The 22890-nt window shown below is 62.4% G+C and overlaps 1 protein-coding gene across 14 annotated transcripts in view; it reads right to left on the bottom strand.

Annotated features, from left to right (window-relative positions):
• KDM4B (lysine demethylase 4B) overlaps positions 1-22890 on the bottom strand; it is a 134126-nt gene that overhangs the window by 71503 nt on the left and 39733 nt on the right. For all 14 annotated transcript variants that reach the window (XR_006715605.1, XM_045491627.1, XM_045491629.1 and 11 more), the window contains 4 exons: positions 14756-14921; positions 9406-9581; positions 8778-8892; positions 5725-5918 (listed from right to left, as the gene is read on the bottom strand). Coding sequence is in view for 13 of the 14 variants with exons in the window: in XM_045491627.1 (XP_045347583.1) it covers positions 5725-5918; positions 8778-8892; positions 9406-9581; positions 14756-14896 (626 nt within the window). In the remaining variant the exon portion in view is untranslated. The remainder of the gene's footprint in view (positions 1-5724; positions 5919-8777; positions 8893-9405; positions 9582-14755; positions 14922-22890) is intronic.

Genomic DNA, 22890 nt, shown 5'->3' with positions numbered 1-22890 from the left:
CGCCACCTGCAGCCAGGTCCGGGGACAGCCGGGAGGGAGGCAGGGAGGCACACAGCCAGAGGGCAAGGGAGCAGCCCAGCAGCCCCCTTCCCCCAAGAGCCTTGCCCCGCCTCCCCGGGCAACAGAGCCACCAACCTGGGACCCAGCACCTCCGCCCCGCCTCTCACCCAAGCTGCAGCCACAGACCAGGTAACGTGGAAGCCGACCCGCACCCGTGCCCACAATGCCCTCCCCCCCTTGTGCCCCCTCGTGCAGGGAGCACGTGTCCTCAAATGCACACACGTGCACACACTCACACACGAACGCGCACGCGGGCAGCCACAGCCGTGCCCGCTGGGACCCAAGCTTCCCCGTGGCAGAAGGAGAGCTGCCCAGTCCCTCTCCTGAGAAACCTCCCTGAGGGAAAATCCCAGAGGACAACTAGGGGCAGCTGCTCAACAGGAAAAATTCTCAGCGCGCCCGGTGCCCGCTCAGTCGGGCTTCTGAAAGGTCAGAGAAGTGGAGTTCTGGCCCCGCCCCCCCACTCCCTCCCCACATGCTACTTAGAAGGATCCACTCGCTCGTGGCACCCGCACCCGGGGCCGTGCGTGAGCCAGCGGGGCTCCGTGCCCTTTGCGGGAGCACAATCCGAGGGACCCTCTCCCCAGCCCCCGGGGCAGGAAGGCCGCACGGGCGCGCGTACACGTGCACGAGAGAACGCGCGTGCACACAGCACGTGCGTGTGCAGACGTGCGTGAACGCGACACGCATGCGGCTCTGAGGACGCGTGCTCCCCGCCGGGGCGCGTGAGGACGACCCGAAAGACCGCATCCCAGGCAAAGAGAGCAGGAGGGAGGCGCTGGGGAAGCGGCGGGGAAACTGCGGCAGCGCCCCGCGCTCTGGGGAGGCTGCTGAGTCACGGGCTTGCCACGGTCGGGGCCCAAACACTGGGGCCAACGCTAGCTGTCCCCGCCCAGGGGCCCTGAGTAGGCCTCTGGGAGGCACATCCTCCACTAATCCCCCCCGCCCCACCCCGCCCCACGGGCGCAGGGGAGCGGCGGGAGGCAGTGCTGTCTGAAACGCTGTGCCCTGCGCGGGCCTGCATCTGCGAAACAGAAACGGGCCAGCTGGGTGTATCACAGGGCCCCACCCGCAAGCTGACGAGCCTCGGGACCCACAGGGGCCAGATCATTCGGGGAATGGCTACGGGGGCCCATCTGGTGCAGGGGCCCCGGGACAGGCCGTGGGACGTCACCTCCAGCTAAACGGCCACCAGGGGCTCCGGGAAGGCCCGGGTCCAGGGCAGGCGTCCACCTCCCCTCTCTGGACACCGAGCCCCTGGGCCGCCCCACCACCCGGGCACGGGCCGCGCCACCCGAATCAGGGCCGAATGGCCCAGCCGTCCCCCGCGGGCTCGTGCCCACCCCTCCTGGCCTCGCTGACTGACCGGGCCCCGGGGAGGCCGGCGGGCAGGAGGGCGTTGCAAGTGCCGGGTCTATTGAAATCCCACCTCAAAAGGGGTTTTGAAGCACTCGAACGCGGCGGATGTTCTCAGCCCTCTGCCTGACGGCACTACCTAATGCCGGCCTTTTGAAGCAATTCCGTGCTTTTACCGACGCCAGGCTGTTCCCGCCGCTGTGACACACAAATCACTACCGAAGTAGCAACAGACCCAGAAAGGCCTCATAAGACGCCGTAAACCTGAGAACGGCGACACTTACAAGAGATGCCACCGGAATACTCAGAAACGGTTGCAATTAAGCTGCTGCTGACGCGAGCGGGGCGGCTCAATCAGGGAGACAGGCGCTTGGGAGCCACGTGCCAGGGAGCAGCCCCCGCCCCCCACTCCCCACCACCCTCTTGCTCCGGGCAGGGGCGCTGCCCTCCTGGGGGCCGATGAGCTCCGTGACCACCAGCCCGGGGACCAGAGGCACGGCGCCCACCCCCCGGGCTGGTGTCTGGGGTGGCCTAGAGGAATCTCACCCGGAAAGCCGATTCCCATGGGGACGGCGCCGCACTCCAAGAGGCTAAGGGGCCACCGTGGCCCCAACACCGAGCCCCCTCTCTGTGCCAGGCTCCGGCTGGGGGCTGGGGACCCAGAGGAGACAGAGGGCCCTGCCCTCACGGGGTCCCCCATCTGGCGGGGAGATGCACTGGCAGACGTAGCTGGTATGAGAGTGGGGCGCCCTGCCGGCATCTGGGGCCGGCACCCTGGTCTTGGGGGGAGGGCGGGAAGGCTGCCAGCATGGTGACTGAGCAGAGCTGCCCCGGCTGGGGGAGCAGGGAGCTTGGCAGAGGACGGGGTGCGGGAGCCGGCTCCCACACGGCCCGCCAGCCACCCCTAGTCAGCATGAGGGACCTCCACGTGCAATCTATCCCCCTTCAGGACCAGAACCAAGACCAAGGTCAAGCTTCCTTCCGGAACATTCTTTCCCTGAGATAAACTCCTGCTGTGCCCAATGCCTGCCTTGCCAACTGCTGCCTAGGGCTGTCAGGACTGGGTTGTGGCGAAGGGGTGGAAACGGGGGGGGGGAGGGGCTGGGGGGGTGGACAGCAGGGGATGGAATGCTGGGCTGTGGCCTGGAGAACACTAAGCCGCTAGAGACGGGGCGAGCGTGCAGGGCCGGGTGTCCGTCAGTCCTGCCTGTCAGCTGCCCATCGGCCGGGGGCTGCTACCCTCCATGTTCCAGGGCCGGCTCCCACCCACCGACAGCTCACGGAGCCCCCTCGTCTCCCTCGAAGCCAGCCCCTACCTCTCAAGACTGGCCCGGCCCAGCCACCTCCCTGGGCTCCCCGGCCACTTCCCAAGTCAACCGCCCTGTGACCCGCGCTGCCCACCCCACGCTTCGCCCCACGTCAGGCAAGGCCACCCCATCCTCAGGCAGGGCCACGGCTCAGCGCTCAACCTGCCTCTGGCCAGCTCGTGCCAGGACTCAGCAGTGGCTCCTTTTATTGGTTTCGTTCTGGGCTTTAAAGGTTTTTTTTCTCCCTTTCTGATCCCTCTCGCTAGTAGCCCCGGGCCAAAACCCAGGCGTCTGCTGGGGGGCTGAGCATTCCCACTGCCCACCCCGCAGTCCTCCCTCTCCTCCTGCTGCTGGTCCCAGGGGGCCTCTGGGGCGCTCAGGGCCGGGGTCCGGGAGTCCATAAAAAGGATGAAAGAACCTGGGAAATTTCCATGGCGGGAAGCGGTAGCCAGTGCGGAAGGGTGGGGGCGCCATCTAGTGGCGCTTGGGGGAGCCACGCGGGGTCAGGATGGAGACGCCCCCCCCACCCGCCCCCGCAGCGCCTGGAACCATCGTGTCAGCGAGCCGGGCCGCGGCACACACACACTCATACGCCACAAATACACAACCGCACGCTTACACGTACACACGCTCACACACGGAACTCATGCACACGCACGTACACACCCATGCTCACGCACACGTATGCTCGTGTACCTTCACACACAAACACGTACGTACAAACACTGATACACTTTCACGTACACGTACGCACGCTCACAAACACCACTCGCACATCCTCACACTCACATGCAAACACACACATGTACACGTGCACACAGCCGCAGCCTGTGGATCTGTACGGGGAGCCAGAAGGCTGCTCGTCTGCACTTAGCCTGCCACGGCCCACGCGGAGGACGCCGGCTGCCGGGCAGAGGCTCTGGGGAAGGAGCACCCCACGCCCCACGCCCGCGGTGGGGGCAGAGGGCAGCCCCTCTCCACAGGGGGGCCTGGGCCGGGGCCTCCACGGCAGGGGGGGGGGGGATGGAAGGGAGGAGACGAGGTAACCCCCTGGGCAGCCCAGGGGTGACACCGCCCTCCAGGAAATGCCTCCACTAACACGCTCAGGACCACGCGGGGTGTGAGATCCAGGCCTTTGTGAAATGGACATCACCAACCCCACCCATCTCTCTGCAAGTTTTCCCTGAAAGGTAAACGCCTCCCAGCTAGAGGCTGCAATGCTCAACAGTGGATTCGAAGCCACGGAATGCCACAGAGATAAATGGATCGAAAACAAGAAGCCCGTGGAGTCATAACAGGATCCCAGCAAATCCCCGAGGTAACACAATGCAGCACGAAGCACAGGTCAGAGGGCCCGTGGCCCGCAGGACGGCGGCCCCGAAGATGTCCACGCCTTAATCACCACAACTGCGCATAGGTTGCCTCACACAGGACAGGGACTCGGCAGACAGGATTAAGTCGAGGCCCCAGAGGCGGGGGTGACCCTGAGTTCCCAGGGGGCCAGCGTCCTCACGAGTCCTCACGGGACGGAGGCAGAGGGTCAGAGGCAGACGACGGGCAGACCCCACGCTGCTGGCCGTGAGGACAGAGGAGGGGCTGCAGGGCCAGGGATCGGTGCCACCAGAAGCCGGCAAAGGTGGGAGATGGGCCTCCCTGGGGCACGGGTGTGGGAACCGCCCTGCCCACGCCTGGGTGTAGCCCGGTGAGACCAGGGTCATACTCCCGGCCTCCAGAAGTGTCAGAGAACACACGTGTGTCGTGATAAGCTCCTAGCGATCATCGGTTAGAGCCGCCCCGGGAAACTCACACAGAGCCCAGGCCACGTTCAGCCCTAACGCTTCCTCATCCTTCCCTGTCCGGGCAGGAGCCCGCGGCCGGACAGCACGGCCGGGGTTCCACCGTGCCAGCATCAGAGGTCAGGAGAGGGTGGTCACACGGCCAACACCTGGACCGGGAGGCCTGGCTTCCCACCTGGGGCCTCCTGCCAGAGTCTGAGCCTTCTGCTCAGAGCGCCTGCGCCCACCCGCCTTGGCAAGGGCTCTGGGGCATCCCTGACACTTAAAAGGACCGGGGGTGGCCTCCCCCCATGCCTCTGAGCACAGGCCCAGCCGCTCAGGGCTCAGCTGTCAGCTGGGACACCAAGTTAAGGGGTACCTCGGCCAGGGTCTGCCTGGGTCCCCAGCCAGGCTGTGCACCTCCCCCCTCCCACCCCTGCCGTCTCCACACACAAAAGCACTCGGCTGAGCTCCGGAGTGCCACGCTTTGCTCCCGGGGGGCTCCCCCCCTCCGCCCCCAGCTCCCTCTGAGCTGTGATGATTACTGTAACAGAATAACAGAACCTTCTGAGACAGCTGGGAAGAGGCAGGGAGGTGCAAAGCCCGGCTCAGAAATCTCTGCTGGAAACAGCAGTGAACAAAGACAGCCTTGCACAGAAGGCGGCTCCGGCTGTCCTGCGGCAGAGGCTGTGGGTGCGAAGGGGGCGCTCGGCTCGGAGATTCCGGAACACGGGTCGCGCTGGATATTCGGCCCAGCCTGCAGGGCCCACGGCTCACAGAGTGGCCCGCGGGGCGCACGCCCACACCAGCCTGGCAAACCCGTGGGTGCACCGCGCCCCTGACCGCAGGGGGCCTGGAGCCGCTGTGGGGAGGCCAGGGGAGGCTCAGTGCTCACAGCCGCCCACCCCAGGCCCACGGCCCCAGGGAGAGCCCCCAGCACAGCACACACTTCGCGGATGCCGCCCCCATAGTCTCCACGGGTAGCAAACCACAGGCTCGGGGGGGGGGGGGGGGCAGGAAGCTCGTTTCTGGGGACACACATCCCCTCGTCACCAACCGAGACCGTCCCTGGAGCCAACAGGGCCAGACGCCCCTCAGCTTCCGCCTGCCCGGCCACGGGCCCAGCCGTGTCCCTGAGGGGTCGTCCAAAGGCACCCCCACCCCGTGTGCCCCGGACGAGCCGATCCGCAGCCCCTCCCGCGGCCCCGGCCGCCGCGGACGCTCACCAGGACTTGGGCTCCCCAAAGTGCAGGTAGTTGATGCTGTAAAGGTCCATGTCCTCCGTGTGCCAGGCGAAGGTGGTCTTCCACATGCCGAAGTACAGGTAGGGGGTGTTGACGCCCTCGATGATGGTGCCGCACTCGCGCTCCACCATGTCCAGGATGGTCCGCAGGCTCCCGATGTTCCACTGGGCCACGTCCTGCGGGCGACCCACACACGGTTGAGCGTGCGGTTGGCGGCCAGCCACCCCCGGACCCCGGCCACCCCCAGACGCCGGCGGCAGCACAGGGAGGCTACGGCGTGGCCCCGCAGAGGGCCCGAGCGCCAGCGGTCGGCCCTAAACCCGCCCCAGGGTCTGCAACCCCCCCCCCCCCGAAACACCGGCCCCAGGCCAGGCAGTCAGGCAGTACTTTCTCCGGATTCCACACTGAGCTGTGCGTTAATCATGGGAGGTGATGGGGCGCCTGAGCGGCTCGGTTGAGCGTCTGACTTCAGCTCAGGTCATGATCTCACGGTTTGTGGGTTCGAGCCCCACATCGGGCTCTGTGCTGACAGCTCAGAGCCTGGAGCCTGCTTCGGATTCTGTGTCTGCCTCTCTCTATGCCCCTTCCTGCACTCTGTCTGTGTCTCTCTCTCTCTCAAAAATAAACGTTAAAAGTATTAAAAAAAAAAAAAATCATGGGAGGTGAAAGCTGTGCTGAGAATAGACACTTCTCCAAAGAAGACATCCAAATTGTGAACACACACATGAAAAAACGCTCAATGTCACTCATCAGGGAAATACAATCAAAACCACAATGAGATACCACCTCACACCTGTCAGAATGGCTAACATCAACAACCCAGGCAACCACAGATGTTGGCGAGGATGCGGAGAGAGAGGATCTCTTTTGCATTGTTGGTGGCAATGCAAGCTGGTGCAGCCACTCTGGAAAACAGTCTGGAGGTTCCTCAAAAAACTAAAAATAGAACTACCCTACGACCCAGCAATCGCACTTCTAGGCATTTACCCACGGGATACAGGTGTGCTGTTTCGAAGGGACACATGCTCCCCATGTTTATAAACATCAACAACAGCCAAACAAAGAGCCCAAATGTCCATCGATGGATGAACGGACAAAGAAGACGTGGCGCGCGCACACACACACACACACACACACACACACACACACACACAGAATGGAATACTACTCAGCAATCAAAAAGAATGAATTCTTGCCATTTGCAACAATGTGGATGCAACCAGAGAGTATTATGCTAAGTAAAATTAGAGAAACACAAATATCATATGACCTCACTCATATAAAGAATATAAGATACCAAACAGATAAGCCTAAGGCAAGGGAAGCAAAAATAATATTAAAACAGGGAGGGGGACAAAACATAAGAGACTCTTAAATATACAGAACTGAGGGCTGCTGGAGGGGTCGTGGGCAGGGGGATGGGCTAAATGGATGAGGGGCATTAAGGAAGACGCTTGTTGGCATGAGCACTGGGTGTTACACGTAGAGGACGAATCACGGGATTCTACTCCTGAAACCGTTATTGCGCTATATGCTAAGTAACTTGGACGTAAATGTAAAAAATAATAATGATAATTTTGTTTAAATGTGTGTGTGCCCCACAGGGCCCCTGGGGACACCCAAGGGTGCACGCAACTCTGCCCTCAGGCCTGGCCACGTGGCCTCACAAGCTTGCCAATGCTTTGGGGTCCGGGCCAAGTGGATGAGCTCAGGGTCCCAGGGAGAGGGACCCTCCTTGTCCAGGACTCCCTTGCCACAGGACCAGCCACTGGATGTGGGAAACCGAGGTCCAAGAAGGGGGAACCAGGACCAGGAGCAAGCTCGGTCCCTGACCTCCCAGGGCGAGGGCCTCTCCCTCAGGTTCCCAGGGGTGAGCTCACTTCAAGCCTGACACGCCCTTGGTGCCCAGCTTGGGAGAGCAGACCCACCCACACTGCACAGTGGGACCCTCTAGCTGGAAGGCCAGCGGGCCACAGGTCAGACAGGCTCCCCAAGGTGGGCAGACTGCTGGGACCCACCCAACAGTCACACCTCTTGGGAACCACAAGTCACGGCCTGTCCTGATGGGTTTGGGGGCGGGGGGGGGGGTCCTGGCCCTTCTCAGGAGGGGGCTTTACTCCCACCCACGCCAGCTGGGACCCCAGCCCAGATCTCAGGGGGCACCCCCAGCTGCCGTCACGAGAAGCACGGCGGAACGAATAAAGTATGTTCCAGCAAGAAGGGACCTTCACAGTGACGATCTGGGGCGGGGGGCAGAGATGGCAGCTGAGGGGCCACCCAGGGCAGAACCCCAGGGCAGAGCACACCCAAGAGAGAGTCAGGCTCAGGAGCTTGGACATCAACCCCAGTAGATCCTTCCCAGGGTTACCGGAGGTCCCATAAGTGTTAATAAACTGTCCCCTAGAAAAGGGTGGGTCCCACTCAAACCCCTGCGTGAACAGCAGCACCTCTGCACCATGTCTCCACCAAGACCTGGTCTACACCCCTGGACGGGCAAGGCCAGCATCAGGTCCGAGGGCTGAGGAGCCAGCAGAGGCCCCTCTGTTGCCCCAGGCACCCCCAGGGTCCTCCCAGTCCAGCACGGGGGCTGGAACATCCCCAGGTTTCCCGGATGATGGAGCACTAGGAATTCAAGAGGAAAACCACAAGAGTAACTGGGGATTAGGAGGCCCCTGGCAGAAGGAAGGAAATGCTCCGTGTGGCCTCCGGAAGACCACTTTGTGACGGGGCTGCTTTGGTCTAGCTGCAGGGACAGGGCGCCCGATCAGGGCAGGAGGGGCTGATGATTTCGTAGGAAAGATTCTGCAAATCAGAACGCGCCTGGACTCCTTCTTTCCTCCCCCCGCCCCCGCCCCCCAAAGACTTGGCATGTGGACGCACACGGAGCCCGGACAGAAAGCCCAGCTGAGCTTGCCGGGGCGTCTTAGCGCCCACGTTTCAAGATCGAGTCCCATGCGTGCGCCTCTCCCTCCACGGTTCAGCAGGACACGGCGTCCGTCACGCCCCCAGCGTCTCTCGGGGGCCCCGGTACTCACGTCATCATACAGGGAGCCGCTGATGTCGGCCCCGTAGATGGGGGAGACGAAGGTGAGGTTCTTCCAGTACTTGCGCTCCAGATCGTCGAAGTCCTGGTGCCGCGGGGTGCAATACCTGTGGGAGGAGCAGCACCCTGAATGCGGCCGTGGGGCCCGCCCCCATCCCCGGGGCGTGGAGAACACGGGCGCGGCCCCATGGCCGCCGGGAGGCTGAGCGCCTAAGGGATGGGGCTGCCCCGCCTGGGACGCCCTCCGCTCATCCCGCCCCGTCAGCCACCCGGGACAGCAGGGGCTCGGAGGGTCCTCTCGATCCTCAACTCTGCAATTACAAGAGGCCAGGCCGAGAGGCCGGCTCTGTGTGGGGGCCGCAGGAGGAGGCGGCCGCCGCCCTGCCCTCGAGGGGCGCTTGGGCTGGGGAGCAGAGAGACCGCCCTCGGGAAACGAAACGGAAACGCACAAAGCGCGCAAGGAGCGAGGGAGGGGACGCAGTGCAGGCGTGCGTGGGTGTGCCGTGGACGCCACAAGTGCAGGGCCGGGGTCACGGAGGCCCCTCAAGGTGTGTGGCTCCCCCTCGGAGGCCGGGTGTCGGGGGCCCGTCCCCACAGCGGCCTCAGCCCCAGCCGCGTACTTCTCGCTGTTGGCCAGGCGGCGGTACTCCCCGACCGTCATGGCCTTCTTCTGGATGTTGTACTGTGTGAAGAGGCCCGACTGGCCCGTCACCACCTGCTGGATGGGGGCCGGGATGACCACGTCGTCGATGTCATCGTACGTCTGCCTCGGCTTCCACTCCTTTGGGGGGATGATCTGCAAGACGGAGAGGGGCGACTCAGCGGCGCCTGGGAAGCAGGGGCCCTGCCCGGAGACCAGCGGCGGCCCCCTGGGGGCGTGTCCGGGCCACACGCCTCAGGGCACCCAGAACCTTTTACGCGCTTCATCAAACTCCCAGGTGGTCTGTGCGGGGCCGCGGGCACCACTGCCCCGGCCTCCCGACACTGCCCATCACGCCCCCTGCAGCTCAGGACCAGCCGGGCCAGGACCCCGGAAGACACAAGGAGACCGGAGAGAGGCGACAAGGCCCACGTGCAAAGACACAGAAGAGTGAGTGAGGCGCCGAAGGCAGGAGGGTGACGATGACACAAATCCGGGGGGACGAGACCTGGGAGGGCCGCCTCAGGAAAAGCACGCGCACTGCAGCTCTGGGCCAAGCCCTCGCCGCCCCTCTCCAGGAGGGACACGAGGGCTGCGGGAAGTGTCGCCCCAGGCGGAAGGGGGGGGCCAGGTCTGTGCTGAGCTTGCTCCTGGCCCTCCTCCTACCCCTCCTGGGCCGGGCGAGGCCTCCGGGCCGGGCAGGGGCCTCCTGGGTGCCAGGCGCACTTCTGTGAAGGCCCCTGTCCTGGGCAGGTGTTTGTAAACGACAAATCTCCTTCCCAGGCACCCAGCGGGCCACCCAACAGCTTTGGGAAAAGAACTAAACCAACCTGCTTTCAGCGCGCCAGCCAAGACCTCTGGGGAGGCCCAAGCCTCACCCAGCTGAGGGCCGGGAGGACCATCGCCGCACTGATGCTGCGTTTGCGGACGGCTTCCAGAACGGCTGCAGTTCATTTACCTCCCCGGGGACTCCCCTACACACATCGGTGTTAGACAACGTTTTGCTTGGCAACGAAAACACTTACTCTCCAGTCACCTGTTAACAGCAGAAAGGCTCACCTCCACCGTCCCCACTGCTGGAGTTATTGACACACCAAGAGTAAATAACAACACCCATTAGAAGAAAGCAATGGGTCCCGCCCAGGGGGATCCTGCCCCCAAGTGCCATCGGGCGATTTCCGGGGACACCCATGGCCGTCACGATCTCCTGGTGTGGACGCGGGGTGCTGCTTAGGCCCCAGAAGTGCCCAGGACGCCCCCGGAGGGAATGACCCACCTCGAGGTCAGCAGTGCCCAAGCTGGGAATCCTGATTTTCGTTAAATGGGGACACGGCTGCTCAATCGAGGCCTTTTCTGGGGACGTCCCCCCTTCTACTCTGTGCCCAGAGTCGCGGTAAGTGCCCCGGGTGCCCATGTCTGGCGTGAGGCCTCATGACAACGGGGTGTGGGGCTCAGCCTGCCAGTCCCTGGTTTTCTTAGATTTCAAGTGAAAAATCAGACGAGTCAGGTGATAACGAGTAGCTAACACGCCGGAGGCTGGAAATGCCACAAATACAAACGAAAGGGCCTGTGGTTGGGGCACCCGAGACGCTCTCCCAGAGAACGGGTCCTGGGACGAAGGGCTGTGAGCCTGAGTGGCTCTTGAACCATGGAGGTTGCGCCCCCTCTCATAAAGAAGCCTGGACTTACTTCCTCCTGCGGGAAAAGGGCCCTGGATCTGGTCCAAAATGTGTTCACCGAGGGGAACTGGGGAGTCTACCCACTCAGTTCCTTTGGAGGAAGCCGGTCCGTCAATTAAGGCTCTAAAATGAACCAAACGCGGGGCGCCTGGGGGGCTCAGTTGGTTAGGGGTCCAACTCTGGCTCAGGTCACGATCTCGTGGTTCGTGGGTTCGGGCCCCGCGTCGGGCTCTGTGCTGACAGCTTGGAGCCTGGAGCCTGCTTCGGATTCTGTGTCTCCCGCTCTCTCTCTGCCCCCCACCCCCACTTGTGCTCTGTTTCTCTCTACCAAAAATAAATAAATGTAAAAAAAAAATTAAAATGAACCAAATGCATCACTCCCAAATTTTCGACTGCCGTGGAAAACATCAGGAAACCAGAGACGGATGCTTCGGGCCCTCAGGAGCTACACTGGCCTGGCCACACACTAAAAAGGTTCTGGAAAAGGCATGTGATGGAGTGGGCCTAACGTGCTGTGGCCTGACACCCTCAAATCTCTGTGAGACCAGGGTCTGAAAGGAGGCTCCCGGCTGCACAACCGCTCACGGGTATCATCTGCTAAAACGGGAGCACCATGACTCCTCCCCTCGGTGCCTGGCGGGCCAGTGGACGGACCCCTCCTCGAAGCTCCTGAGGCCGAGCTGCAGCCGAGGCCGAGGGGGACAGAAAGGCCACGCTCCCCAGATGAACGAGGCAGTGCCAGGGTGGCTCAGGGTGTCTGGGCAGCTGGGGCAGAAGGTGTGTGGCGGGGGGAGCCCCCATAAGAGGACACAAAGTGAGGGGCCAGCCTCTGCCCCGACCCCTCGTGTTCCCAGAGCCATTTTGCAGGCTGTGGGCCTGGGTGGAGGAGCCACCGGACCGTAGGGACAGTCCCCAGGGGTGCGCCCGAGCGCGGAAGCCCCTGCCCCCTCCCACAGGACCCGACACTATGCCCCGCCCTCATGCCCCGCCCTGGTCCCCCCGCCCCGCGCTCCCCAAGGAGCCCGGGGAGGCCCCGCGCTGGCCTGAGAGGGCAGGGGCCCAGCTGGGCACTGGCCCCAGAGCACAGAGCAGCCAGGGAACATGACAGGGGCACCCCGACAGTCCCAGAGCCTCTTCTGGTCCTGGGCCCAGGCTCCAGCTGTATCTACTGAACGTACACCCCCAGCCCGTTCCCCCGGGCCCTACAGAGCCTTGCGGGAGAGACAGATACAGCTCTGATGAAACAGAAAAGTCCCGGCACCCCACACGGACAACAAAGAAGGGCGGTCAAGGCCGATGCGACCAGGGTGAGGGGACACGGGCATCAGCAGAACGCTCTCAGGCCAGGAGGACACCAGGTCCCTTCTCCAAAGAGGCCAGCAGCCAACTGGGGTGCCCGGGGGGCTCAGTTGGCTAAGCACCCGACTCTTGATTTCAGCTCACGTCATGATCTCACGGGTCGTGAGTTCGAGCCCCACGTCGGGCTCTGTGCTTGGGATTCTCTCTTTCTCTCTCTGACCCTCCCTGGATCACACTCTATCTCAAAAATAAAATAAACAGATAGTAAACAACAACAACAACAACAACAACAAAAAGCCAGCAGCCCTGAGACCCGAGGTAGGGCCCCTCTGTGAGAGAAGCAGGGGTTGCCCAAGGACGCCTCCCTGTCCCCGCCTGTCCCCACGGAGTGGCAGGGAGGCCCCTAAGGGACTCGAGGCCCCGGCACGCGGTCCCTGGCAGGCAGGCAGGCAGGCGGCAGGGGCGCGTGTGCACGTGTGGAGGGCGCGACTGCCGCCATCTCTCAGGACGTGCCCGGGTCCGCCCCACGCTGCCCTCACCTCCCCGCACACGTAGGTGACCACCCGTCAGAGAAAGCAGCAAACAAACTCCCTGAAAGGAGCATGGAACACAGAAGGCAGAGGGAAAACAGACTCGAGAAACACCTGCCTCGCGAAACATCCGGTCCCAACAGTTTCCTTCCGTCTCAATCGGCAAAAACGGACTCCACCGGTACGTGAGCTTACCACAGGGTCCCGGGGTACCAGGGCACAAAGGGGAAGCTCAGGGGCCGAGGAGTCAAGAGCGAAGGAAGGCAGAGGCGCAGACACGGTCCACACAGCGGACACAGAGCCCGCAGCCGCCACGGCACCAGGCACAGAAAGCTCAGGAAGTATCCAGGCCAGGGGGCCAGCCAGGAAAGCAGAGCCCGAGACAGCGAGGCAGAAGGAACAAGCAGGGATGACAGCCGCGGAGGCCTGACGGGGCTCCGGGCAGAGCTGTGCCGGACGGCACCTCGCCACGCCTCCCAGCACAAGGGACACCTTGAACCAGAAGGGCTGCCGTCCCAGGAAAGCACATGTAGGCCGAGGACAGGGGCAAGGCAGAGGAGGCCCACGCCCACCGCCCGGGGCCCCCGCGACAGGGCGCCTCGATGGGGCACAGCAGGCAAGAAACCGCCCCCTGACGGTGGCCCGCTGGGCAGAAGGCCCCCGGACCGGCAAGAACCCAGGACCCAGGGTTTCCAGCTGAAGGAGGTTACAGGGAGAAGCGAAGCTAACGGGACAGCAGGGGCTCGGTCCCCAACGCGGAGGAAACGCCGTGTCCACACCGTCTCGCGTACGATGAACAAGATCAAGAAGGAGGGCGGGAAGGAGACGCGGCGAGCCCGCTGCCCTCCGCGTGTCCTTAGGCTGAGATCAAAGGTGCGACCCTCACCACGAGAGGGACCGACACTTGCAACAAAGCCACCCAGAACCAGGCAGGGGCGGGAAGGCAAAGGCATCACTCTCCTCGCCGCGGCCAGGGGGCAGCACACCCTGGGCCAAATCCCGCCCGCCGCCTGCTTTCGCACAGCCCGAGAATCAAGAACACTGACCGTTTCTTGTTGGGGTTTCTTCACTTTTAAACGGAAAAAATAGCAAAAGAAGAAGATTTCAGGACAAGTGAAAATTCCACGGCCTTCCCGTTTCAGTGCCCCTAAGTACCGTTTTAACTGGCACGTGGCCACGCCTCTCGGTTTACAGGTTCCCAAGGCGACAGAGCCGGGTGATGGGACAGAGACTGCCCCCCCCCCCACAAGGCTGCCCCACCGCCTGGCTCTCTGTGGAGAAGCTTTACAGACCCCTGGGTTGCAAGAACAGAGAAGCAGGTGTCCTAGATGGAGAGGCAGGCGTACGGGCAGCGACGAGAACTCCAGGCAGACGGGTTACAAATCCTCCAAACTACCGGGTGACACGAACACGAAGAAACCATGGTTTTTATGGTAAAAACACAACGCAGACCGTCCTCGTGTGTTTGCTGTCACGCACGGCACGCCCACACGCATACGTGCGCGCAGGTGTGACCTGCGCGGAAAGGGACGCGGCGCCCAGCGCCGGCTCTCGTCGCCCGCCCTCGGCCAAGCGCCACCGCCCCCGGGGCTCGTCCCCGCCACCGGGTCCCACAGGGACAGGGGCTGCGGAACTCATTTGTGACGCCGGGCCCACAGGAAGAACTCCGTAACGTCGGCTGAAAATGAGGTCAGAGCGGCCCCGCGAACCCACAAATGGGTGCCCGCCGCCCCCGGACACGGTCACGCCAGACCCGGGGCCGCGAGGCACACACGGGGCCGAGGCTGGTGGAAAGCGGCGCCGGGCCCAGGGCGTCACCCACCTTGGCCAGGCCCGCCCGGTGGGCTCCCTGGGACTCGATGTAGGCCACGTATTTGTTGAAGTCCTTAAATTCTTCCATGGTTGGGCGGAACGTCATGATTTTACAGCTCGGGTTCTGGGCCCCGTGATCCTCAGACCCCATGGCTGCAGCCGAGGGACCGTCACACCTGCGAGGGAAGGACAAGAGAGCGTGAGCGTGTCAGTGCCGCCACCGTTCCCAACACGCTAAAGATACCGCGGCCCCGGGAAGACAAAGGCAGGGCCCGCGCAGCGAGGCCAGGGCCAGAGAGGAGCCTGGGAACAGACTCCATCTCCACACTGGCACAAAAAATCAAAATGACTTCAACTAATTAAAAACAGAGGCGCCCTAGTTCTCAAAGCCAACGCACCACTGGCGGCCAGAGCACTAATTTCAAAGCAAGGGCCCCGAGAAAGCAAGGCTGCCCTTCCGGGGGATTTTGGATCCAGGTTCGCCAGCATCAGCTTCGAATCGACGCGTCTACCTCGGAGCCGATACCCACGCCCGCGGCAGCCCGCAGCAGAGGCCCTCGGAGGTGAGTGAGGCCGTGTGTGGGTGTGCCCTTCACGGTGTGCACCCCCGAGCCAGCAGGAGAACCCCTCCCCCGGGCGGCCCCACTGTGAGCGGCGCACGGAACACTCGAGCGTTCCAGGGGTTAAGGGGACCCAGCGAGGCAGTCGGTGGCCCATCCCAAGCAGGGAGGGGCTTGGTGACAGACTCTGGGGAACGGTCCCTATTGTCAGATTAAGTTCTCCAAACTTGAGGGACAAAGACCAGCCTCCCTCCAGGATCCGAGAAAGGTCGGAACCCAAGTGCACACAGACCTGAGAACTTGGAAAGCAATTAGCCAGACCCCCCACGTAAGGGGGGCAATGAGAAAGAGGGGCAGGAAGCCCGCCGGTCCTGGAAGGACGCGACGCAGCCTCCCCAAAGGCACTCCCCTCCGCAGGCACTAGAGGGCAGCACGAGCCCAGGAATCTCTGCTCGGCCACCGGAACCGGCTGGGTAGGTTCTGGGGCCCTGAGCACCCCTTCCAGGCCCCTGAGGGTCCTGTCACGTGGCGGGGGGGTGGGGGGGGGGGGAAGGTCATCACTGTCGCCCCGTGTGCATAGCAAGGTCCAAAGCTTTTCCCTGAGGGGCGGCCACAAAGCTGAAGTGTGCATGGCAGGCCACAGACACCTGTGACAATAGGGGACAGCCATCCTGGGTGGGATCACAGGGAACCACCATGAAAACGCGGCTGTATAAAGGGAGAGGGGTTGTCACCAACCTTCCTCCAGGGCAGCTATAGGGCTCCGGCCACAGCCGGGCTGCCGGCCCAGGAGACCGCCCCCCCCGGGAGCCCTGACCAGCCCCATCCCGGGGACTGAGCAGCACGCAACCTCAACCCAGCCCAGTCGCCTGCAGCCAGGGCCTGGGACCCGAATCCCCACCCAACCCCCCACCCTCTCCCCTCCAGCCCAGAGGCCACGGTGCAGGGTTCGCTTACGACTTCTGTTGCTGCACAGAAACACAGGGAGTGTCTGTCCTGCGGGAGCCCATGGCCCTGGGGGTGGGGGAGGGGGTTGGGGAGACCTTGACAGGACCCTCTTGGAACGTCGGCACGGACTGAGCTGTGCAGGGAGCCGCAAAACAGGAGAGTGAGGAGACTGCCCTGTGCGGGGACCTCACCCGAGACACCAGCTCTAACACCACGAGGACAGGCTGCAGCTGAGGCTCATGGGCCTTTGTCTGCCCTCAGCCCACAGGCCACCCCCTACCCGGCCGCCCCCAACCCGTCTCCCACCACCCTGCCACCCCCTCACCCCACGCCCTGCCACCCCCACCGCGTGGCGCAGTGAGTCCCTGGGGATCCCGCTGACCACCCAGCTTGTACGGATAAGCAACCCCGCCCCCCGCTGGACACGACCACCCGGCCACGGCCGCGGGTCCTGAGCCCCCAGCCCGCCGTGGACAGTGCCCAGGCTGGCTGCCAGCGGGCACATTAGCACCCAATAGTCCCCAGCCCTGCCGTTCGTGACGGACGTGGGTGACCCATCCGCTCCACACACTAAACTCGTTTTTCATCGTTCACCGAGGCCACACGCAGGTAGGTGGCAGGGCCGGGTTCCCACACCCGACAGCTCCCGCTGGTGGCTTGGCCGGTGCTGGCCGGCAGCTCCTCTTCCTGCCGGGCCAGCTCACGTGTGGCCTGCGGGGGTGGGCGCACTGGTCACCACCAGCTGTGTCCCCTCCAGCGGAGGCCGCCTCCGGCCCCGTCCGCCAGCCGGCACCGACGGTGGGAGAGGACACCGGGCGATACGCCCGCCATCTCGCCGCGACCGGCCTGCCCCGGGCAGAGCGGGGGCCGCCTCAGGTCCTGCCCACACGAGCTCCCTGGCGCTTCGGAAATCACGACGCGGAGATGAGCTTCCCGTCCAGGAGGCAGAAAAAGCAGATGACGAGACGGCAGGCGGGTTTTCGGCACGCCCTACTCCAACCACCACCGTCCTCTCGATTCAGCTCGGCGGTGGATTATGTGTGATTTTTCTTCTGTCTTATTTGTGCCTCTCGAAATGAAGGTTTTGAGTAGGTAAATATAAAGAGGAAAATTAAAACGGTCTCTAATCCCAACACTCCGTACCCTTGACACGTTCTTTGAAGGCAGGCAAATAAAAATCATACGTGTACGTACTTACGAAACGGAAAAGGAATCTCACCGAACAGCAGCCCTGGGCCAACCTTCCAGTTTATTGGAAACATGGGCCGGGGGGGAGGGGGAAGGCCCACCCTGAGGGAACTTGCAGAACGGTCCGGAAAGAGCGGTGGACTCTTTACAAGTCGGCGCCAAGCCGAAAAGCAGGCACGCTGACAATGAAATACTAAGAAGACACAGCCCAGTAAAAAAGTGCACAAAGGACGTTTCTTCAAAGAAAATACACGCACAGCCGACGATCCCATGAAACGCTGCTCAGCATGATTAGCCATCAGGGAAACGTAAACCAAAACCCCAGCGAGACATGCTACACCCCAGCAGGATGGCCGTGAGAAAAAGGACGGACGATAACAAGTGTTGGCAAGGGGGTGGACAAAGCAGAACTCCGACACACGGCTGGTGGGAACGGAAAGCGGGGCAGCCGCCGTGGAACAGTCCGGCGGCTCCTCAACAAGTGACACGTAGAATTTCCTAGGTGACCCAGCAATTCTGCTCATAGACGTATGCCCAGGGGACGGGAAAACGTGTGTCCACGCAAAAACTCACACACCCGTGTTCAGAGCAGCGTTACTCACAATGGCCAGAAGGTGGAAACCACACAAGTGCCCGCTGACCGTTGCACAGATACGCACGTGTCCCCCGCGCACAGCACGTCCCTCGGCCGCGAGCAGGAGCGACGCGCCGACACCCAGTGCTCCGCGGACGGACCCCGAACACACGACGCTCAGGGAGGGGACCGGACATGAGAGGCCACGCGGGGTGTGAGTCCACGCGCGTGAAACGTCCAGAACAGGCTCCTCCACGGACAGGGAGCAGATTAATGGGTTTCGGGGGCCGGTGGAGGGGGTGGGGTGACTGTTGATGGGGATGGGGCTTCTTTTCTGGGGCGATGGAATGTTCTGGAATTATTGTGGCATGGTGATGGTCACACAACTCTGAATACGGTAGAAACCATGGAACTGTATGCTCTAAGTGGGTGTGCTTTATGTGTGAATTACGGCTCAATAAGGCTGTTACTACCCCCCACTAAAAATAAAGTAGAGGCGAGCGGAGGGTGGCAAGAAGGAAAGGGGAGGAAAGTTCTGCCCTTGGAGAAACCACTGCAATGGGCTCAGAGACGTCGGCGTGTCGTGACGGGGGAGGCAGGCTTCGGGAAGACGTCCAGGGACCAGTGCGGAAATCCGGACAAGGGCTGGATGTCAGGGAACAGCGGTTCGTCTGGGGATGCGGTCATGATGTCGGTGACACTTCGAGACGCTTTGTTAAAATCAAACGGGCGTGGCAAGCACGACCGCTCGCTGCCCGCCGGGCCCTTCTCACGCTGTTTCCCGTCAGGGCTCACACACCTGCCTTGCTGGCCTGGGCCGCGGCCGGGCACGCCCCTGGATGGGGACCCCCTTGTCCCGGTCTCCCGTGCCGGGACGCGGAAGGCCGTTCCTCTGGGGGACACGGGGCAGGCAGGGGATCTGACTTTCATCCGTCTTCGGATTTGCTTCCCTTCCATGCTCACAAAACCACACAAAACTTCTCATGCTCATCAGCTCCAAAGGCACGAAGCTGACATGTTTCCACTCACTCTGTACGGCCCTCACGGACGCGGCCCGGGGCCACCCGCCTGCCGCTGGGGCCCGGGCGCCGGGCATCCTCCTTGGCCGACTGGGGAACAGGTGGTTTTAGGCCCTGGAGCTGGAAGTGGCCGAGTCGGGGACAGACAGACAACAGCACAGACTGGTGAGCGAGGACTCTGAAGACAAAGCCAGCGTGTGACAGACAGGACAGCACCGGGAGGCGGGGGTCTGTTTGGCCAAAACCGAATGTCCAATTCGATCAGGGTGCAAATCACATGGAGGTCAGGGGCGAGAGAAAATTCCAGGCAGAGGGAAGAATCTTGGCGATGGCAGGGAAAGCGTGAGTGGACGGCGAGCCGGGAGGGCCACGTGGTGGGGCACGTGCCACGTTGGGTTGACCGGGAAGCCCCTGGGAGTCTAGGGCAGGGGCACTAAGGGGTTAAAGACCCCATTGACATCCTGAGAAAGCCCTCTCTGGCCGTGGGAAATGGACTACAGCCAAGGCCAGCCTCGTGGGCTCAAGACCCGGGCAGTCACCCCTGGCCCGGGTTTAACACTCGGCCATTGCCCACTTGAAATTATTCCCTTTTACATTTTTTTAAAGTTTACTTATTGAGAGAGAGAGAGAGGGAGCAGGGCAGGGTCAGAGAGAGAGAGGAAGAGAGAGAATCCCAAGCCGGCCCTGCCACCATCAGCCCGATGTGGGGCTCAAACTCATAAACGGTGACATGGTGACCCGAGCTGAGATCAAGAGTCAGATGCTTAACTGACTGAGCCACCCAAGTGCCCGAAATTCTTCCATTTTAGACCGAGAGGCCTAAGGGTCTCACTTCGTCCTGGGCCCGACAGGCACTACAGTCAGGCCCGGCTGCAGGGGGCCAGCATGGAAGCCGGCAGACAAGGCAGAGCCAGGGACAACAGTAGAGTCGAGGGGGCTGGAGGATTTCAAGGGCAGAGGCAAGGGTGGGGAAGGAGGAACCAAGGGCAGGGAAGACCAGTGGCCCGGCCGGCAGAAGGTGGGGGGGTGAGGCAGGTGGGAGAGGTTTGGGTAAGATTGTGGTGGGCAGCAGAATGCCCCCCAAACGGCCACGTCCTAGTTCCCGGGACCAGGACTGTGTCCCCTTCCACCACAAAAGGGACACTACAGAGCCTGACCTGGGGATGATCCTGGATCCTCATGAGAGAAGAGACAATGCAGGGGCAGAGGCTGCATGGATCCAAAGAAGGGCCCGCGCCAGGGAAAGCACCCAGTCCTCTGAACCTGAACAAGATCAAGAAAATCACTTCCGGGGGCGGGGGGTGGGGGTGGGTGGGCAGTGGGTATCTGGGTGGCTCAGTAGGTTAAGCGTCCGACTTCGGCTCAGGTCATGATCTCACAGTCCGTGAGTTCGAGCCCCGCGTCGGGCCCTGTGCTGATAGCTTGGAGCCTGGAGCCTGCTTCAAATTCTGTGTCTCCCTCTCTGTCTGCCCCTCCCCTGCTCACACTCTATCTCTCCCTCTCTCTCTCAAAAATAAATAATCTTAAAAAAAATTAAAGTTTATAGCAGCGCTTTCAACAATAGCCAGATTATGCAAAGAGCCTAAATGTCCATCAACTGACTAATGGATAAAGAAGATGTGGTTTACAGATACAACAGAACACTACTTGGCAATGAGAAAGAATGAAATCCTGCCATTTGCAGCAACGTGGATGGAACTGGAGGGTATTATATGCTGAGTGAGATAAGTCGGTCCGGAAAGGACAGATACCATATGTTTTCACTTCTATGTGGATCTTGAGAAACTTGACAGAAGACCATGGGGGAGGGGAGGGGAGGGGAAAAAATAGGTACAAATAGAGAGGGAGGGAGGCAAACCGTAAGAGACTCTTAAATACAGAGAACCGAGGGTTGATGGGGTTGGGGGGAGGGGAGGGTGGGTGGTGGGCATGGAGGAGGGCACCTGTTGGGATGAGCCCTGGGTGTTGCTGTATGGAAAGCAATTTGACAGCAAGTATTTTCGTTAAAAAAAAGAAAAAAAAAAAAAAAAAGAATCGTTCCCTTAAAAATTAATTAATTAAAATACGTTAAAATAAGTTTTTAAAAAAAGGAAAGAAAATCACTTCTGCCCTGACGTCTCCCGAAGGAGCCACCTGCCGACGCCTTGATTTCTGCCTGTGAGACTCACCCAGAAGTGTGACCTCCCAGGCGTGGGAGAGAATCAAGTCACCGCGAATCCCCCAGGACTTCCACTCGTGTGACACCCCCACCCCCCGTGAGGCTCCCTGGGCTGTGGGAGCCACGGCCGCCTCACAGGAGGGGCACCCTGGAACCCCCGTCCCCTCCGCCTGTCCAAGCACAGCCCGACTTCTGGCCGCACGCTCAGCAGGCAGGGGGCGCCCGCCTCCCGTCCCGGCGGGCCCCCCCAGACCCGAGCCAGGCCCCGCCACCCGTGCAGAGGCAGGGCGACACCGTGAAGCCACAGGCAGCTGGGCTGTCCACCGGGTTTTTCCCCTAACAGGAAGGGCGGCCCCGAGCCTCCTGGTGGGTTCCCTGGCTGCGACCCGCCTGACCTCTCACAGAAAGGAGAGTGTCCTCACTGTGAGGCCCAGAGCAGAGAGGCACCTATGCCGACCATCGCGGGGACACACGCTCCCATGGGCGAATTCCGAGTACGTGAAGTTCATCTCCGTCAAGTTATTAACGTCTTTGAAGTCATTCGCTCGGGACCCCGCATGCCGCGGGCCTTCCTGGCCTGATGCCCTCCCGGCCGCCCGGGACCAACGATCGCAGTACGTAAGGGCAGCGCCCGGCTGTCGGGGGCGACCCCAGGTAGCTCCTCCCCACACCCGGAAGAGGAACGAGCGTCGTCAGCCCAGGGATGTGTCGCAAGAGGGCGACGTTGGGCAGGGCTGCCCGGGGCTGCCTGTTTGGGTCGGGGCCATTCTCTGAGTCACGGTCACCTGGGCCCGGGGAAGGCCTGGCACCCCACCCGGGGGTCTTTCAACGCAGGGACTCGTGAGCTGTGGGGGGAGACACCGGCCGACCCCGAGGAGTCCTCGGCCACCACGGGCCCTACACGGCCTGGCGCCCTCGTCCGCCCGCAACCCCCGCCCCCCCGGCCCCGCCCCAGCTGCCACCTGGTCAGGAGCAGAAGGCTGTCCCCACATCTGGAATCCAGCCCCAGGACAGAAGCCCCCTGGATCCTGATAGAGGGGCGCACTGAGCCCCGGAAGCCTCCCCGCAGAGTGGGAACAAACACGTGAGGGGTGGGGCCCCCACAGCCAGTGCGCAATCGCGAACCGGAACCAGAGGGGGATTGCTCCGGCCCAGGACACAGCCTCAGGTTTTCTGACTGAAGGGCTCAGAGACTGACCCTAACGGGTTATGAGGCCGGATGGCAGACGTTTTCCAGGATGTGGATGGGGGGAATCTGCACCTCTGAGGTTGTGATATGTAACATGCCCGCAAGTATGTCCTCTGAGCAAATGTGACCTTACGATGAAGGTTAACTGTGAGGAAATGTAACCTTGAGAAATACTGAACTACCCTTGTCTTGGGAAGTAGCTGGGGCTCCATGAACATGATGTGTGGAAGTTCCCTGGGAACCCCAGTCCTTCTCGGGGAGGCCCATCCCCTGCCCCAAAGGGGCCTCTCTCCCCCCATCCCCTCACCTCTACCTGCCCCTGCCAGGCTCCGGGCCAGGAGGTCTGGCCATCGGATGAAACGCCCAGTGACCCCCAGCCAGCCTGCCCCCACCTCGGCACGGCTCCTGCTGGCAGAGGACAGCTCCCGAAAGGGGGCGACGGCAGTCAGGCCCTGGAGCGCGATCGCGCCCCAGCAGGGGCCTCTGCGTCACCAGGACTCGAGGGGGAA

Source organism: Leopardus geoffroyi, chromosome A2 (genome assembly GCF_018350155.1).
Source record: "Leopardus geoffroyi isolate Oge1 chromosome A2, O.geoffroyi_Oge1_pat1.0, whole genome shotgun sequence".
NCBI classification, from domain to species: Eukaryota; Metazoa; Chordata; class Mammalia; order Carnivora; family Felidae; genus Leopardus; species Leopardus geoffroyi.
This window is presented reverse-complemented; position numbering and strand designations above follow the sequence as displayed.